We start from the raw sequence: 21,413 nt of genomic DNA on the forward strand, positions 1-21,413 counted from the left end.
TAGTAGCCTAGTGACCGAAAGGTTGCAAGATCGAACCCTTGAGCTGACAAGGTAAAAATCTGTCGTTCTGCCCCCTGAACAAGGCAGTTAACCCACTGTTCCTAGGCCGTCATTGAAAATGAGAATTTGTTCTTAACTGACTAAAAAAAATTATGTTGTTGAATCATCCTATACTTGTATTTGTGGCCAAAGCATATATTGGAGAGAAAAAAAAATGAGTTGGCCAATCAGGGGTCTACTCACATTAATATTTTTTATGACCGTATACACCCACACCATTCCAACACAGAAAATATGCTTTTAACATACTTAATAAATAAACAAACTGAAAGGAAAATTACTTCACTCATATTGTAATTAATTACAGGTCATATTTCATGTAAATTTGGGAACACTGGACAGTTACTTGAACGGGATAGTTCACCTAAATTACAAAATGACATATGTGTTTCATTACCCTGTAAGCAGTCTATGGAAAACGTATGACAAGCAATCAATGCTTGGGTTTAGTTTCCCTCGCACTGTTTCCACATGCTAACGTTTTAGAATTTGTGGCACAAATCGCATTCAAGTCATGGGACCGATATTAGCATTTTTCGCGTATCATGTCCAAATCATATGCACGAATCTAAAATTGATTGTGAAGCTCAACAAAGCCACTTACAGATGTTTTGAAGCATGATGTGCAAAAAATATTGTCCTTTACGTACGTCTCGGGTCACTTTCTTTGCCTGATTTATCTCGCCTTTAAACACAAACAAATACGACGTGTTGCCACGTTAGCGCAAACATTGCAGCCTGGTATTGCAGAACTATTGGGGGGAAATAAATACTGGCATTGGCCTTACACAATTTTTAGAGGACATAAAGGGAAGGGAGAGCAGACAGAATCCTGGCCAAAGTGCAGATAGACAGTATTTTGTTGGTACTCCATGTGTAAGAATATACAGGTAATTATGCAGGAGGCTGTGCTCCATCCAACCTATCCGTCTTATAAATTGCATTTGCGGCAACAGTAACACAATTCAAGCTCATTTTACACTAGAAACATATCTTGACCCAGACGTAATACCATCGTAACACAGCCCATCTGTAAAAAGGCCACCCAACTACATCATCCCCATATTGTTATTTATTTTTTGCTCCTTTGCACCCCAGTATCTCTACTTGCCTTACCTCCCTAATCTTACTATATTTGCACACAGTGTATATAGACCTTTTCTATTGTTTTATTGACGGTATGTTTGTTTATTCCATGTGTAACTCTGTGTTGTTGTATGTGTCGCACTGCTATGCTTTATCTTGGCCAGGTCACAGTTGTAAATGAGAACTTGTTCTCAACTGGCCTACCTGGTTAAATGAAGGTGAAATAAAAAATAGCCCGTGCAGAGAGGGCACCTTATGGTGGATTAAGATACTGTAAGGCCTTGTTTCAATGATGTCTACTTATTTCAGGAAACTATGAGAGGGTCATGCGTTTCCCTTTAAAGACACATCTCCAGGATTGTAAGGTTATTTGGGAAAGATACTTTTTAGCATTTGGTGTACAGCTGATTTTAGCCTGCCAAATAGGTGGTCAGAGACCATTGTCAAAGTTTTTTGTTCCTTACTCAACACCTCCTCTTAGAAAAATATATTTCTTCACAACAATATGGTAATAATTAATGAATGGGTTGATGTATTGATTAATTCTCTGCTTCAGGAGTGGACTTGTCAATTACCTTAGTATCTAAGAACTAGTCACACGAATTGTCAAATTGTAGGGTGCAGCAAAATAGGGGTAAAAACACAGAGAAAAACCTACATTCCTGGAAAACAACATAGATTGCAGCAAATCTGTAGTTAGTTATGCCAAGGCAGAGAATGAACAGGAGAAACCCTCTGACCTAAAGATAACAACATTTTCGTTTAATCTCCCAGAGGTCAAAGCCAACTCAGGGGTGAGTGATATATGGCCAATATATCACGGTAAAGGGCTGTGTCCTAGCACTCAGCCCTTATACCACAGCTATTTGAAATATAACACACTCCCTCTGGCCTTATTGCTTAAAATGTGCATCCAACACAAATAGAAATCCATTTTATTTCTATTGCTTACATGAAAAATTAAATATCTACGTCGATTAAAAAAGATTTCCAAATGTCAATGTGCAATCTAAATGGACCTGTGAAAGAACCTCCTCACTGTCGGGGGTGGGAATCTCAACCACAAGACTAGCGGTCGTCCCTGTGATTATGTGTTGAAGGTTAATGTTGGCTCGCAGATGGAGGAGGGAGTGAGGAAGGAGCGAGATGGAGAGAGATCAGACCACACAATGTTCTTGCGAAACGTGGCGAACACAGAGGGCGATGAGCATTTTAAAAAAGTCTGCAGATCAAGAGGAGGGGAGGCCTAGGCCTCATTACACATGTAGCTTCCTGCAAGGAGGCCCCGCTTTAAAGACATGGATGCATCCCAAATGGAACCCTATATAGTGTACTACCTTTCACTAGGTCCCATAGGCCCTGATCAGAAGTAGTGGACAATATAGGGAGGAGGGTGACATTTTGGACACATCCCCAGTCTTTTAATTATTCCTTTGCTCCGCTCAGCGTAATTGGCTCCAGCTGAGCCCCGGGGCCTGTTGACTGAATGGAAAATAAAATACCTTAATGACCCTGTCCATTTTTAATGGTAGTAGAGAATCAGGGCTCCGGATAGATGGATTATCGCTATATTCACACGTGTATATTCTGTCTATTCTCTTCAATTTGCCACCAACTGTTCTAAGATCATGGCCTTTAGATTATGCATTCATTTCTGGCCAACTTCAATGATATTGTGTAATCTCTCCACTAAATCGGCTGTTGAATATTATGTAGTAAATATCAACACAGCTGGTAAAAAAATAGCTAAATGGAACAGAAGAAGGATATCAAACCGCATGACGTCAACGAATCAAAATAGCATACTCCTCTAATCCATCCTCCAAAATGGGTAACTCAAATCATATTTTTTGTACATTATATTGAAAAGTGATACAGTACATCTATTTTATACTTGGGCCGCAATTATGAAAATGTATGCACTCACTGTAAGTCGCTTTGCATAAAATTTCCGGCTAAATGGCATAATATTGATCTAAATTGACATATTCACCCAACTGATTCAATCCCACCTTTTTCTTTCTATGTATTATAGATGCTTCCTCGGGTCCATCAAAATGAAGGCAATTATATACAGTGCATTCTGACTATTTCACATTTTGTTATGTTACAGCCTTATTCTAAAATTGATTAAATTGTTGTTTTTCCTCATCAATCTACACACAAATCCCCATAATGACTAAGCAAAAACATTATTAAAAACACATTTTTTGCAAATGTATATAAAAAAATCTGAACTATGACATTTACATAAATATTCAAACCTTTTACTCAGTACTTTGTTGGAGCACCTTCGGCAGTGATTACAGCCTTGAGTTTTTGCTATAAGCTTGGCACAGCTGTATTTGGGGAGTCTCTTCCAAGCGCTGTCAGGTTGGATGGGGAGCGTCACTGCACAGCTATTTTCAGGTCTCTCCAGAGATGTTTGATTGGGTTCAAGTCGGTGCTCTGGCTGGGCCACTCAAGGACATTCAGAGACTTGTCCCGAAGCCACTCCTGAATTGTCTTGGCTGTGTGCTTATGATTGTTGTCCTGTTGGAAGGAGAACCTTTGCCCCAGTCTGAGGTCCTGAGTGCTCTGGAGCAGGTTTTCATCAAGGATCTGTACATTGCTCCATTCATCTTTCCCTCGATCCTGACTAGTCTCCCAGTCCCTGCCGCTGAAAAACATCCCCACAGCATGATGCTGCCACCACCATGCTTCACCGTAGGGATGGTGCTAGATTTTCTCCAGACGTGACACTTGGCATTCAGGTCAAAGATTTCAATCTCAGTTTCATCAGACCAAAGAATCTTGCTTCTTATGATCTCAGAGTCCTTTAGGTGCCTTTTGGCAAACTCCAAGTGGGCTGTCATGTGCCTTTTACTGAGGAGTGGCTTCCATCTGGCCACACTACCATAAAGGCCTGATAGGTGGAGAGCTGCAGAGATGGTTGTCCTTCTGGAAGGTTCTCCCATCTCCACAGAGGTGCTCTGGAGCTCTGTCAGAGTGATCATCAGGTTCTTGGTCACCTCACTGGCCAAGGTCCTTCTCCCCCGATTGCTCAGTTTGGCCGGGCGGTCTACTCTAGGAAGAGTCTTGGTGTTTCCAAACTTCTTCCATTTAAGGATGATGGTGGCCACTGTGTTCTTGGGGACCTTCAATGCTGCAGATTTTTTTCTGGTACCCTTCCCCCAGATCTGTGCCTCGACACAATCCTGTCTTGGAGCTGTATGGTCATTTCCTTTGATCTCATGGCTTGGTTTAGGCTCTGACATGCACTGTCAACTGTGAAACCTTATAAGGTCTGAATGCTTATGTAAATAAGGAATTTATTTTATTTTAATACATTTGCTAAATTTTCTAAAAAGCTGTTTTTGCTTTGTCATTATGGAGTATTGTGTGTAGATTGATTAGGATTTAAAAAAAAATATTTAATCAATTTTAGAATAAGTCTGTAACGTAACAAATTGTGGAAAAAAGTCAAGAGGTCTGAATACTTTCCGCATGCACTGTACAATTAAAAACATTACATTACATTTCCCCTCAAATTTCACAACACATTAAGTAGGTGCCCACAGGCCACTAATCTACTATAGCACCATATATCGACAACACAAAATCCATGCGTATGTGTGTGGATAGTGTGTATGTAATCATGTGTAGTCGTTCCACACTGTGTGATTTTACTGTTTGCATGAGTAACTTGATGTGGAATAGAGTTCCATGTAGTCATGGCTCTCTGTAGTACTATGCACCTGCCAAAGTCTGTTCTGGACTTGGGTACTGTGACGAGACATCTGGTGGCATGCCTTGCAGGGTGTGCATGGGTGTCTGCGCTGTGTGCTTGCAGTTAAAACAGACACCTCGGGGGATTCAATATGTCAATAATTCTCACAAATACAAGTAGTGATGAAGTCAATCTCTCCTCTACTTTGAGCCAGGAGACTGACATATTAATGTCAGCCTCCGTGTACTTTTTTTGTGGTACCTAACCACACAACTGGACAATAGTCCAGTGTGACAAAACTAGGGCCTGTAGGACCTTCCTTGTTGATTGTTAAGAAGGCAGAGCAGCACTTTATTATGGGCAGACATCTCCCCATTTTAGCTACTCTTGAATAAATGGGTTTTGACCATGACAGTTTACAATCCAGGGTTACTCCAAGCAGTTTAGCCTCCTCAACATGCTCAAAGATTTTATTGGGGTTTAGCGAATTATTTGTCCCAAATACAATGCTTTTTGTTTTCGAAACATTCAGCTCTTTGTTACCTCTTCAGTCAAGAAAACACAAATACTTCTTCCTTTTATAACTGATAACTCAAGTATTGGCATGAGAATAGTTTGGCAAGCTGCTTCCTGTGCCCAAAACAGCATTTATAAATTGCCTTTGGAACAAAGTGTCAAATAGATCATGCTGTCCAATTGAAAAAGGTCCAAACGAGAAACTAGGCGATAATGAAACAATTCTGACAAAGAGGGGAAATGATTGGCTGTGCCCTACAACCAACACAAACTTATTGCCGACCACTCTTAGGTGGCAAGCATCCAACGGTCTACTAGTATATAGCAAGGCCCCAAGGATTTACGTTTTGCACACAGTTTTGAAAACAACATTTCAGATTTAAAGCAGCAGAGATAGTTGAAATGAGGAGATGCATTGTTGGTGCTGCATAGTTCCTTAAACAAAACTGGATGTAGCACAATGCAACCATGGGCTGTTTCACAACTGTGATATTGAAGTCCTAGGCCGTGATGTTAAATTACATTGCATTTCTGGATGTACACCTTACAAATCCCAAATGAATACAAAATATTTTCAATTAAGTCAGTTCCTCAGTGGGATTTGTTTAATTCGTCCCCTCTTGCTGTTGTACTCAGATTATTCTTATGACAGGAAATACTAACAACTTTCATTCATTCACACACAGCATTCACACAGCAAGCACTTTGTAGTCCATTAAGACAGGATATCCCAAACTCGTCCAACCCCAGACTAGCACTACACCACTGACTCAAATAATCAAAGCTTGATGATTAGCATGTTATTTGAATGAGCTGTGTCATGCTAAGGCAAAAACCAAAACATGCACCCAAGGGGGGCCCCCAGGACCATGTTTTGGAAACCCTGCATTAAGCTGTAGTAAGTATGTTGTAACACATTAGTTACATGGTAATAATGCATTACGTTAGAATTTGCCCTTACCTGACCCGGCTTAACGTCCTCACAGATGGACGCCTCGTAAGGTCTGGCCAGTTCAGGAGGGTTATCGTTCACGTCCAGGATACGAATGCTCACTGACGAATGGGATATCTGGGATACATTATCTACAAAGAGAAGATTCATTTACAGTGTTAGTATTGAATATTTTACACAATAGTGATTTTGTACTGTTCTAATGTGTACTACAACAGTACTCTATGGTACTGACAAAATGAACTGGACATTGCTACGGTCAGAACCGCCAATGTCTATAATTGCAAAGAAAGTGAGTTAAATAAATATTTGCTACCAACCAAAACTGTACATCATATCTACAGTATAGCTTTCTGAGGTACAAAGCTGACTGAGTTCTGAGAAAACAGAAGGTCATAACATTGTGTAGTGCATCCTCTTATAAACACACGGTTGAGAGATGACATACGGTTGATTGTTGTGTTCAAAGGAAGACTGTACGAAAGACAACCTTACCCAATGAAGCCATCAGTCAGCTTGTGCATTTTCACTAAGTGATGACAGTTTTTAATGTGTCCTGAAATTACCTCCATTACCAGGATAACACTTTTCTGACACGAGTCAGGGCTACCACAAATGAGCGAGCCCATTTTCATATCAGAGCTCCAGCTATCAAATAATGAATAAATACAAAATTACAAGTTTAATGATTAGAGTACACCAGGGGCCTGACTTAATTGTTGAAATATGAATTAATGCACTTAATAATGTGTTGTAAATTATTTTGATCACGCCCTTGTTAAAAGATTAACAAAGCAACGAGTGCACACCCCTATTCTCCCGCAAACGTCTTAAAAGACCACATTGAAATGAGGGAGGGGAGACGATTACATAATTAGCGCAATCAAAACCCACTTCAAATGAGTTACTACTACCCTAATTACAAGACTCTGTGGGTTCGCCACTCCGACTTCTCGTTGCATTTTAATTCCAATTCCTAATTATTTGATTATGTTTGACGAGTTTACATTTTGCTTCTGAACCAGTTTACAGTGGGGTGCTTCGAACGTGAGTCAATTTAGTTGAAAGTGAGTCATCACTGCAATCTCATGTGCAATCTCAGTATCTACAGGATGTAATTATGTTCTAACATATCTACATATGTAAGAGTGTGTACATTTAGATAGGTCTCTTTAATTGTCAGACGTTTACAGTTTCAAATCCATAACACGAAATGCAGTACAAACAACAACAATGCGCGCCACTGTTTTGGTAAACAATAAACAGTGATGTGGCTGGAAAAATACACCGTAAGATTTCAACATGGTCTAAACTGCAGTCTTCAATCAGTGTTCTGCAGATGCCCAGATAGCCCAGATGCTCCATATAGACCAGGTACCCCAGATAGCCCAGATAATCCATATTGACCAGGTACCCCAGATAGCCAAGATACTCCATATAGCCCAGATAGCCCAGATAGTCCATATAGACCACGTACCCCAGAAAGCCCAGGTACCCCAGAGAGCCAAGATACTCCATATTGCCCATGTACCCCAGATAGCCAAGATACTCAATATAGACCAGGTACTCCATATAGCCCAGGTACCCCAGATAACCCAGATAGTCCATATAGCCCAGGTACCCCAGATACCCCAGATAGTCCATATAGACCAGGTACCCCAGATAGCCAAGATACTCTATATAGACCAGGGTACTCCATATAGCCCAGGTACCCAATATACCCTAGATAGCCAAGATACTTTATATAGACCAGGTACGCCATATAGCCCAGATAGTCCATAGAGCCAAGGTACCCAAGATACCCCAGATAGCCCATATAGACCAGGTACCCCAGATAGCCAAGATACTCTATATAGACCAGGTACCCCAGATAGCCCAGGTACCCCAGATAGCCCAGATAGCCCATATAGACCAGGTACTCCAGATAGCCAAGAAACTCTATATAGACCAGGTACTCCAGATAGCCCAGATAGTCCATATAGCCCAGGTACCCAAGATACCCCATATAACTCAGGTACTCAAGATACCCCAGATAGCCAAGATACCCGGTACCCCATTTAGCCCAGGTAACCCAGATAGCCCATATAGCCCAGGTACCCCAGATAGCCAAGATACCTTGTACCCCATTTAGCCCAGGCACCCCATTTAGCCCAGGCACCCCATATAGCCCAGGTACCCCATATAGCCCAGGTAATCCATATAGACCAGATACCCCAGATAGCCCATGAATCCCAGAATAGCCCAGATACCAGGTACCCCATATAGCCCAGATACCCCATATAGCACAGGTACCCCATATAGCGCAGGTACCCCATATAGCCCAGGTACCCCATATAGCCATGACTTCCCATATAGCCCAGACGCCCCATATAGCCCAGACTGCCCAGGTACCCCAGATACCCCATATAGCCCAGATGCCCCATATAGCCCAGACTGCCCATAGCCCATATAGACCAGGTACCCCAGATAGCCAATATACTCTATATAGACCAGGTACTCCAGATAGCCCAGATAGTCCATATAGCCCAGGTACCCAAGATACCCCATATAGCCCAGATAGTCCATATAGCTTAGGTACCCAAGATACCCCAGATAGCCCAGATAGTCCATATAGCCCAGGTACCAAAGAAAGCCCAGGTACCCCAGATAGCCAAGACACCCGGTACCCCAGGTAACCCAGATAGCCCATATAGCCCAGGTACCCCAGATAGCCAAGATACCCGGTACCCCATTTAGCCCAGGTAACCCAGATAGCGCAGGTACCCCATTTAGCCCAGACTGCCCAGGTACCCCATATAGCCAATACTTCCCATATAGCCAGACGCCCCATATAGCCCAGACTGCCCAGGTACCCCAGATACCCCATATAGCCCAGATGCCCCATATAGCCCAGACTGCCCATAGCCCATATAGACCAGGTACCCCAGATAGCCAATATACTCTATATAGACCAGGTACTCCAGATAGCCCAGATAGTCCATATAGCCCAGGTACCCAAGATACCCCATATAGCCCAGATGCCCCATATAGCCCAGACTGCCCAGGTACCCCATATAGCCCAGATGCCCCACATAGCCCAGACGCCCTATATAGCCCAGACTGCCCAGATACCCCATATAGCCCAAATACCCCATATAGCCCAAATACCCCATATAGCCGATATAGCCCATATACCCCATATAGACCAGATACCCCATATAGCCCATATTCCCCATATAGCCCATATACCTCTTATAGACCAGATACCCCATATAGCCCAGATACCCCATATAGCCCAGATACCCCATATAGCCCATATACCCCATATAGACCAGATACCCCATATAGCCCAGATACCCCATATAGCCCAGACTGCCAAGATACCCATTATATAGCCCATATACCCCATATAGACCAGATACCCCAGAAGCCCCATATAGCCCAGACTGCCAAGATACCCCATATATTCCATATGCCCCATATAGCCCATATACCCCATATAGCCCAGATTCCCCATATAGAACATATACCCCGTATAGATCAGATGCCCCATATAGACCATATACCCCATATAAACCATATACCCCATATAGCCCAGATACCCCATATAGACCAGATAACTCATATAGCCCATATAGCCCAGACGCCCCATATAGACCAGACGCGCCATATAGCCCATATACCCCATATAGCCCAACTACCCCATATAGCCCAGATGCCCCATATAGCCCAGATGCCCCATATACCCCATATAGCCCAGATACCCCATATAGCCCAGATACCCCATATAGCCCATATACCCATATAGACCAGACGCCCCATATAGACCAGACGCCCCATATAGACCAGATTCCCCATATACCCCATATAGCCCAATATATCCCATATATCCCATATAGCCCAGTTACCCTATATAGCCCAGATGCCCCATATAGCCCAGACTGCCCAGGTACCCCATATAGCCCAGATGCCCCACATAGCCCAGACGCCCTATATAGCCCAGACTGCCCAGATACCCCATATAGCCCAAATACCCCATATAGCCCAAATACCCCATATAGCCGATATAGCCCATATACCCCATATAGACCAGATACCCCATATAGCCCATATTCCCCATATAGCCCATATACCTCTTATAGACCAGATACCCCATATAGCCCAGATACCCCATATAGCCCAGATACCCCATATAGCCCATATACCCCATATAGACCAGATACCCCATATAGCCCAGATACCCCATATAGCCCAGACTGCCAAGATACCCATTATATAGCCCATATACCCCATATAGACCAGATACCCCAGAAGCCCCATATAGCCCAGACTGCCAAGATACCCCATATATTCCATATGCCCCATATAGCCCATATACCCCATATAGCCCAGATTCCCCATATAGAACATATACCCCGTATAGATCAGATGCCCCATATAGACCATATACCCCATATAAACCATATACCCCATATAGCCCAGATACCCCATATAGACCAGATAACTCATATAGCCCATATAGCCCAGACGCCCCATATAGACCAGACGCCCCATATAGCCCATATACCCCATATAGCCCAACTACCCCATATAGCCCAGATGCCCCATATAGCCCAGATGCCCCATATACCCCATATAGCCCAGATACCCCATATAGCCCAGATACCCCATATAGCCCATATACCCATATAGACCAGACGCCCCATATAGACCAGACGCCCCATATAGACCAGATTCCCCATATACCCCATATAGCCCAATATATCCCATATATCCCATTTAGCCCAGTTACCCTATATAGCCCAGATGTCCCAGATAGCCCAGTTACCCTATACAGCCCAGATGTCCCAGATAGCCCAGTTACCCCATATAGCCCAGTTACCCTATATAGTCCAGATAGCCCAGATAGCCCAGTTACCCTATATAGCCCAGATACCCTATATAGCCCAGATGTCCCACATAGCCCAGTTACCCTATATAGCCCAGATACCCCAGATAGCCCATATACCCTATATAGCCCAGATGTCCCATATAGCCCAGTTACCCTATATAGCCCAGATGTCCCAGATAGCCCAGATATCCTATATAGCCCAGATGTCCCAGATAGCCCATGCCATCCTACTGCACACATTTCCTAGCTATCGCTTGCTTTTCATTGCAGTGGTAGTAGTGCTGATGAGAATACTCACTCCACTAATAGCATAATCCTCACATCAATGCTATATTTTAATTGAGTGGTTTTTGCCTGAGCAGCAAGAATATAAATGGATGTGCTCTCACAGTCTTATCTACCTTAATTCATCCCTCCACAGTGGACCTACAGAGCAGATAGGAGTATGGCAATAATCAGTGCGCATTACATTTCAATCCCACAAACTAAAAATAAAAGCTGAAACTGGGTACATTGGGAATCTGAGGAACATTGGGAAACGGAGGAAACATTGGGAAACTGAAGAACATTGGGAAACTGAAGAACATTGGGGAACTGAGGAACATTGGGAAACTGAGGAACATTGGGAAACTGAGGAACATTGGGAACATTTGGAAACTGAGGAACATTGGGAAACTGAGACACATTGGGAAACTGGATCATTGGGAAACTGAGGAACATTGGGAACCTGGGTCATTGGTCACTTTAACCTTCAGTGGGGGGGGGATCCTCTGCCGTTTTCAGCAGACTGTTTTCATTTGTCTCACTGGTGAGCTGATCTGTTCTAAATTTGTCTTGAAGAAATATCAGAGACATGAAGAAAGTGGATTTCAACAGATTATTGGCACGCTGAACATCTGGTGGCTGCTCAGCAGATGTTAAACATCTCGATAGCAGATTTCTTGCTGAAATAACATTATACTGAGAGTCTTCTTCAGAGAGTCTGGAAAGGAAGCCCGTGACCACCATGCCACAGAACCACCATACCACATAACCACCATACTACATAACCATCATACTGTTTAGAGCGTTGGACTAGTAACCGGAAGGTTGCAAGTTCAAACCCCCGAGCAGACAAGGTACAAATCTGTCGTTCTGCCCCTGAACAGGCAGTTAACCCATTGTTCCTAGGGCGTCATTGAAAATAAGAATTTGTTCTTAACTGACTTGTCTAGTTAAATAAAGGTTGAAAAAAATACAAAATAACACATAACCACCATACCACAGGACCACCATGCCACATAACAATACCACATAACCACCATTCCACAGAACCACCATACCACAGAACCACATAACAATACCACAGAACCACCATACCACATAACAACATAACCACCATGCCACATAACCACCATGCCACATAACAATGCCACAGAACCACCATACCACATAACAATACCACAGAATCACCATACCACAGAAGCACCATACCACAGAACCACCATGCCACAGAACCACCATGCCACATAACAATGCCACAGAACCACCAAACCACAGAACCACCATACCACAGAACCACCATACCACAGAACCACCATGCCACAGAACCACATAACAATGTCACAGAACCACCATACCACAGAACCACAATGCCACAGAACCACATAATAACTTCACAGAACCACCATACCACATCACCATACCACAGAGCCACCATGCCACAGAACCACCATACCACAGAACCACCATGCCACAGAACCACCATACTACCAAGCCACGTAACAATGCCACAGAACCACCATGTCACAGAACCACCATACCACATAACAATGCCACAGAACCACCATACCACATAACCAGGCCTTAGACATAAAGGGATTGTGTATATTCATGAACAATAGTTTAGGATAATTGCTACAGGAAACAGTTTGTTCTAAATGTAAATTGGGTCAACAGGGAAAAGGGGATATGAATGGACTCTGAGTTATTCTGTCTTTGTTTTACCTCCCTTCAGAGGTGAAAGCACAGTGAAGCAGAGAATGGGAGCATATATGGTCATTTTGCTAGCTAAACTAAACACGCAAAATGTGACGTTGTACTATATAGTGCCACTAACCAAAAACACATGAGGATGCATACACTCAATCGGAAATGTTCAGTTAATAATGTACAGTCCTGTGAAAATCTAATGTTAACTCAAAGGGATAGTTCAGCAATACATATGTAGCTATTTATTTGACCTTGAAAGACAACAAGTGACTGGAATACACACTGGGGTTCAAATTTAATGCCCAAATAATCTAAAGATATTTATTAGAAATGCTACATTTTAACAAAACCAAAGTACTCCTTGTCCAGAGACTGCTTTCAAAGTAAGAAAATAAATGTTAAATTGCTGAATTGTCCTTTTAGGAAAAACACTTCTAATGCATTGGCATACAGCCTTACACAAAGGTGCTAGACATGGTAGTGGATGAGGTGCGTTACCTCTGAACAATGTCAAGAGCTTTGTACACTTGGAAAAGCACAACATGCATCCAATCCATTAAATACAAATTGCTGACATGATACATTGAACACAAAAACAATATTCAAAAGTTCGTTCATATCGCTAAGCAGTCTTGATAAGGACATCACGTAGATTATACAATCACAGACAAATCCCACAGGTCAGTGGCTCGGATGGACATCTGATGTATGATCAGTCTGAAATTCTGTCTGAAATGTCCTCCACACAGCGTACCATTACTAAATGAATCATAACAAACTCACCTTCGTCATCATTGGCTCAATGGTAAGCATAAATAATTTCCTCTGTTATATAATCTCCCTTCCCATTTGAACTGTTACACAGCCTAACACATAATGTGTTGTGCAAATGAATTCTCAAGTGTTCACATTCATCAGTATGTCGTATCCAATTAGACAAAATGGCCGCTATTTGTCATTTTTCTATTACTTTTATACAGTTGCAACTTTTCAATACTTCTAAGATATTTCTTTGAGAGGAAGCAGTCTGCACCAGGTCAGGGGCAAAGTGAAACCTTCGCTTTAAGTATATTTTCTTGTAAGATAAAGACTTCCAAACTACTCAGGTATCTTTTTACCCTAAGGGTGGGACAAGTATACATTTCCCCCATATTTAACTGTCTCGGGAAAAAAAAAACAGTTTGCAATGTGATATCATACTATCTATCACAGGTCTTTGAAATGATGTGTCAGTCTTGCCGCCCTGATAGGATTCTTCCCCGACAGGTCTGTCAAGAGTCTGCAGAACATGCAAAAAGCTGCTTTTGACACTACTACTCAGCTCTTTGGTCTCCCATCGAGGGAAGAACTTGATACAGTACACTGCAGAGGGAACCGCCTTTATGCTGCCTTCATGCGCAAATCGGAACTAGGAAACTCCAAAATATCCAACAAAGAAAACTGGGGGTACAATGCTTCTAACCAAGTTTCACACTCGTATTTACCACTTGAAAGCTGGTATTGAAAAGTTTTGGATGTCTCAAGCTCTGAATTAAGACACGTTCTGGGGATTTTTTAAGCATATGTAAATGCAAACAATTGAGTTGATACCTTGTTGAGATAGGAAGAAAATGCTGTATGACTGCCTCTGAAATGGTGATATCATTCTTAAAGTATAATATGTTTGGTTGTTCTGGCCTTGCTCATTACTAATCAGGCTCAATCACCCCTGCAACATGAGGACCAACCATGGACCTCATTCAAGAAAGTATTCAACAATGCTGATGCACTGTAGCTAGCAATCACACGGTTTTAATGTCAATAACGGGTTTGGGGGATAATGAGGGGTCATGTTATTTTCCTGTAATCTTAAAATGGCCTTGTTCAATTCAACATTTTGCCACTCCAACCATAACTAACCGAGGAGTCATTAAACCAAGTTGCACAAAACTGTTGAAAGAGTTATTTAAAAAAGTTTTGTTCTGGTGGTTTGCTGCTTCACTTCTCTTGACTCCTGCTCAATGTGCTCGAGAATCAATGAGCCGCTGGCGATAAGAAACATTTGGAGAGAATCTCTGATGAAGTCAACCGTCGACTTTGTTTGTCTTGGTAAAAAAAAAAAAAAAAAAAAACGAGAAGCAAGGAAGGGCTTTATCTGTCAAGTACAGCCCTGTGTTTATGCCTGATATGGGCTCAAATGACTCTCTCACACAATTAAATGGCAAATTAACATTAAAATGTGCCTATGTCATAATGTGAGCACAGAGAGAAAGAGCACAATGGCAAACAATTTGTCTTGAGAATTACAACACCAAGCAGATGCTGAAAGACTCCCAAATACTCATTTGCTCCACATGTTTGAGTGAGAAGTTTGCTTGCAAGGCAAACAAATGTGTCGTGTAGAGCACTTGGAGTAAGAACAATCTCAACCTACCATGAATAATTATATTCGTACACGTATAACTATAACACACAGTATAAGGCTACGTTTTTACACTTAAAGGGATAGTTCACACAACTTGGTTTCATTAAGCAGTCTATGGACGAGTTATGATGACAATCCATGCTTTGGTTATGTTTCCCTAGCACTGTTTCCACATGCTAACATTTTTAGCCTTTTTTGGCACAAATCCAATTCAAATCATGGGACTGAAAGGAGCACTTTTAGCGCATCATGGCCAAATCATCAAAAAGTAACTAAAATTGATTGTGAAGCTTAACACATTTACTTAAAGATCATTTAAACATGATGCATGAAAAATGCTAATATATTATCCCATGACATGAATGTGATTTTTCATACGAAGGCTAAATCTTTAGCATGTGGAAACAGTGCCAGGAAAGCTAAACCAAAGCATGGATTGCTGTCATACCTTGTCCATAAACTTCTTACAGGGTAAGGAAACCAATATGTAATTTTGTAATTTGGGTAAACTATCCCTTTAATGAAGAAAAACAAACACAGAGAGACGTAGAATTCACTGTTGTTGTGCTGAAATGGTTTATTTCATTCTGTGAGGCCAGGTAGATATTACTAGCCAGATGCAGAATGCAATCTCTTGTGCTTTCAATACAATCCCAACATCACTTCATCTGTCAAAGATTGGAAAAAGTACTCTGTGTATTCCTGTCACTGCACGACGTTTAGTTCTTAGGGTATAAGAATAGCTTGCCACCAGCTACTCCACCGTCAGGGTATTACATTCTTCATTTTCTTTGCGAATGAAAAAGTATTGAGCAAGATGAAACAACGTTACATGTGTTCTGCTTTTATTTTGGATTATGTGACAGCTTGTTGGTGCTGACGATATCTGTCGGTCATTTGTGATTCCATAGCAATATCATAACAATCACTTCACGTAGAGCCTTATTATATATGAAAAGGCAAAACACACCAAACTTCAGATTAGTATCATATCAGTTACTATGGGGGCAAGGCTGGGTGTTATAAACTGTTATGACAGGTGCTATGTCATTCTTATGATAGTGTTATGTATCATGGCCCTGTATCAGCCTCTCAGTCAAAGGCATATTACCAATTCTTACTTGAAGATATGATAACATTTAAAACATACAGTTAAAATGCTTTAAAACTTGTTATAAACATGTATGAGCCTTTATAATGTCTTATAACAAGGCTTATAATATGTTATGTCTCTCTATGTATACAATGCAATACACATTCATAGAACTGGAGCATATACCTGCTTCCACTGCTGTCACAGTGATGTTGTGCCAGCCAGCCGTCTCTCGGTCCAGAATTTTGCCCAGGGTGATGGCGCCCGATACTGGATCAATGTGGAAGATCTGCTCCTGGTCTGTACTTCGGTCAATGGAGAACCTGGTAGGGAGAGCGAGAAAAAAGGGGAGTACGTATTTGAACGGTGTAAAATCCAATTCTAAACCATCTGCAATACTTTTTCGGTGGCTGCCCTAACACTGTGGCCCATGGGGATATTGCCCGTTGCCGTTGACATCAGATTATGGCTATACATTAGCATTTTCAAATGTAGGGAAACTGTGAGCCAGATTAAAAAGAGGATGAAAATAATTATCCATTTAGCATCTGTATAGGAAACCTGTCACAGTGCTTGTGTCCCTACTGCACCTACATCCCCAAACAAGTCTGTGGTTTCAGCCCATGCTGGAGGGGAAAAATAAAAATGAATATTTCATGCTGCACTCCAATGAAAGCAAAATACATTTGCACATCCTTGTGGTTGGCTCCACGAGGAGCGCTCAGAAGAGTATAGAGCCAACAAAACCCTGTGAGTAGTTTATTTTTTTCTCTTGAGCAGGCTCGTGTGCCCGTCGGGACTTTAATGGAATATTATGAGCATAATAATTTCCTTTTCTACATTTTGGACAAAAAGCTCATCAAAGGGACCAGTAGGGTCTTTGTACAAGTCAGCTAAAAGGGCTACAGTGAGATGAGCTTCATGTAGTCTAGGTGTTGAGGTGCATACTGCATCCACAGTTAGATGATTCTAGTTATATTACATTAGAGTCTGCCCGCTCTGAATCTGTAGTCTATACAAGGAACAACACATTTCATAGCTGCAACGTTTATACAGAACATCACTACATCAATAAACCGTATAGCTAAGGCTATCATTAAAATGTATTTTATTTATGCAAGAAATAGTGACAAACGGTGACACCTACACAATAATTATGTAAATTACATCAAATTATATTTCAGCTTTCAAAACTGCTATAGTAGTTGGTGAAGGGAATTCATGTAGATGTTACCAGATATTACCAGTGCATCTTATAACATTTGAAGATATGCCATCCCTTTAATATATTAATGGAGAAGTACACATTTCCAGAAGATCTGTAAGCACTAAACACAACTACCCAAACACTTCAGTTTCAAGACGCCTTTCCATCTTCCTGATAAAGAGCCAAACAAACAAAACAAACACATTTTCTGTTCATACGAGGCCATATTTTGTTTCCAGAGGCTGTGTTCATTCCTCTGGAACTCTTACCCCCTTGGTACAGCGCCCGCTACTGCCTGCTAGTGCCAGCCAGTGTCCAGCAATACCCGATCGGTGCCCTCCGGAGCAGAGTGACAGGAGTGTGGGAGAGAGTGATGGGCCCTTGGGCACCAGGCGTCGGGGTTAGTTCCGTCCAATCGAGATGATTAAAGTGGTACCGATGGGCATGGCGCAGCGCCAGGGTACCCTCGAACCCGTTGGCTCTCGCCTGCCAACAAGCAGGCGGTGGCACTGCCATTGTGTTGTACTTTATTACACCTGGAGCACTTTCAGTTCAGCCTCATGCATTTTTAATAGAGGTAATTTGCACAGCCTGTGTGTGTCGGTGAGCGTGAAGCTCCACTCGCCTCACCGCTATTATTTCTCCACCCAAGACCTGAGGTGGAGGCTCTGGCACAAAATAATATCATTCTGCTCATAAATAGGGATCTGAGCGAACGCACAAAGATGTGTGAGATACTGAGGAATCCTCTAGCGTGGTCAAAAGTCAATGCAGTAGCCTAGAGTAATGTGATTCTGGCATGATTCAATGTGATTCTTTTCATGATTCAAATTGTGTCGTGGAGCGATCTTCCAATTGTGTGTTTATTGCCATATTTAAAAAGGAATGTCAAATCCCAAGCTCCATGTACATCTAAACTTGCGTTTGTTGATATAAGATGCCATTTAAATCAGTCCAATAAATTCAGTAATGTAGTCCTTATTTGGGGGTCTTATATGGCATTGTAAACATATGGTCGGGTCATTTGTAGCTATGAACATGATTCTATTCGTTGAAAGTTTCCTTCCTTACTTGTGAAGCATACATTATACTAATGGTATGTCTTATTATAGCTATATCTCTACCAGTTCTTATAGCCATATCTCTACCAGTTCTTGTAACCAGTTCTAGCAGTTCTAGGCTTATCTGTAGGTTTATCTGTAGCAATATGTACATACCCATCTGAAGCAGTTAATGAAGAACTATCTGAATGAACTAATAAACTGTATTGGATTTGAAAAAAGGAGTCATGATTCATACCTGACAGGTGCGTTCTCCTTGTCTGGGTCCTTGGCTGTAGCTGTGCCCACCAGTGCACCTAGCCTGGCATCCTCCTGGACCTCCATGATTGCCCCCTCAGCAGGGAGGAAGACAGGCGGCTCGTCCGCGTCAGTTACGCTGACCCGCACGATTGTCTGGTCGCGGAAAGATCCAAGCTCCAAAAATCGGGGGTCCACGTGCTTGTTGACAGCCTCCACCACCACGTTGTGTGTACGCTTGCTCTCAAAGTCCAGTGGCTGAACGGAGCACAAACAGGGAAGAACTAAAGCAATGACATGTCACTCTAAGGGGAAATAATTCACTCCTCAGGCAAACGCTATAGGGTGCCTAAGTGTAAAATGAGCAGATATAAGGATTGCCATGTCGATCAAATACCTAAACAGCAATAAGGAAATCTGAGCTCTACTGCTGTACAAACCTTTTCTATTCACATACTATCAATGCCTTCAGAAAGTATCCACAGCGCTTCACTCTTTTCACATTTTGTTGCGTTACAAAGTGGGATTCAAATGGATATATTTGTTTGTTTTTTGTCGCCAATCTACAAAAAATACTTCGTAATGTCAAAGTGGAAGAAACATTCTAACATTTGTAAAACATTTATGAAAAATTAAACACGAATATACAGTGGGGAGAACAAGTATTTGATACACTGCCAATTTAGAAGGTTTTCCTACTTACAAAGTATGTAGAGGTCTGTCATTTTTATCATAGGTACACTTTAACTGTGAGAGGCGGAATCTAAAACAAAATCCAGAAAATCACATTGTATGATTTTTAAGTAATTAATTTGCATTGTATTGCATGACATACAGTAAGTATTTGATCACCTACCAACCAGTAAGAATTCCGGCTCTCACAGACCTGTTAGTTTTTCTTTAAGAATCCCTCCTGTTCTCCACTCATTACCTGTATTAACTGCACCTGTTTGAACTCGTTACCTGTATAAAAGACACATGTCCACACACTAAATAACAGATTCCAACCTCTCCACAATGGCCAAGACCATAGAACTGTGTAAGGACATCAGGGATAAAATTGTAGACCAGCTGGGGTGGGCTACAGGACAATAGGCAAGCAGCTTGGTGAGAAGGCAACAACTGTTGGCGCAATTATTAGAAAATGGAAGAAGTTCAAATTGACGGTCAATCACCCTCGGTCTGGGGCTCCATGCAAGATCTCACCTCGTGGGGCATCAATGATCATGAGGAAGGAGAGGGATCAGCCCAGAACTACAAGCCAGGACCTGGTCAATGGCCTGAAGCGAGCTGGGACCACAGTCTCAAAGAAAACCATTAGTAACACACTACGCCGTCATGGATTAAAATCCTTCAGCGCACGCAAGGTCCCCGTGATCAAGCTAGCGCATGTCCAGGCCCGTCTGAAGTTTGCCAATGACCATCTGGATGATCCAGAGGAGGAATGGGAGAAGGTCATGTGGTCTGATGAGACAAAAATAGAGCTTTTTGGTCTAAACTCGTCGTGTTTGGAGGAAGAAGAAGGATGAGTACAACCCCAAGAACACCATCCCAACCGTGAAGCATGGAGGTGGAAACATCATTCTTTGCGGATGCTTTTCTGCAAAGGGGATAGGACGACTGCACCGTATTGAGGGGAGGATGGATGGGGCCATGTATCACGAGATCTTGGCCAACAACCTCATTCCCTCAGTAAGAGCATTGAAGATGGGTCGTGGCTGGGTCTTCCAGCATGACAACACCCCGAAACACACAGCCAGGGCAACTAAGGAGTGGCTCTGTAAGAAGCATCTCAAGGTCCTGGAGTGGCCTAGCCAGTCTCCAGACCTGAACCCAAAAGAAAATCATTGGAGGGAGCTGAAAGTCCGTATTGCCCAGTGACAGCCCCGAAACCTGAAGGATCTGGGGAAGGTCTGTATGGAGGAGTGGGCCAAAATCCCTGCTGCAGTGTGTGCAGACCTGGTCAAGAACTACAGGAAACGTATAATCTCTGTTATTGCAAACAAAGGTTTCTATACCAAATATTAAGTTATGCTTTTCTGGTGTATCAAATACTTATGTCATGCAATAAAATACAAATTAATTACTTAAAAATCATACAATGTGATTTTCTGGATTTTGTTTTAGAGTCCGTCTCTCACAGTTGAAGTGTACCTATGATAACAATTACAGACCTCTACATGCTTTGTAAATAGGAAAACCTGCAAAATCAGCAGTGTATGAAATACTTGTTCTCCCCACTGTATC

General features: G+C 42.1%; 1 protein-coding gene across 1 annotated transcript in view; it reads right to left on the reverse strand.

Moving 5' to 3' along the window:
* Positions 1-21,413, reverse strand: part of LOC139414456 (cadherin-22-like) — a 135,391-nt gene that overhangs the window by 45,606 nt on the left and 68,372 nt on the right. The window contains exons 6-8 of the mRNA XM_071162368.1: positions 19,168-19,424; positions 16,848-16,984; positions 6,333-6,454 (exon numbers count right to left, since the gene is read on the reverse strand). Of these exons, the coding sequence (XP_071018469.1) occupies positions 6,333-6,454; positions 16,848-16,984; positions 19,168-19,424 (516 nt within the window). The remainder of the gene's footprint in view (positions 1-6,332; positions 6,455-16,847; positions 16,985-19,167; positions 19,425-21,413) is intronic.

Source organism: Oncorhynchus clarkii, chromosome 7 (assembly GCF_045791955.1).
Source record: "Oncorhynchus clarkii lewisi isolate Uvic-CL-2024 chromosome 7, UVic_Ocla_1.0, whole genome shotgun sequence".
Taxonomy (NCBI): Eukaryota; Metazoa; Chordata; class Actinopteri; order Salmoniformes; family Salmonidae; genus Oncorhynchus; species Oncorhynchus clarkii.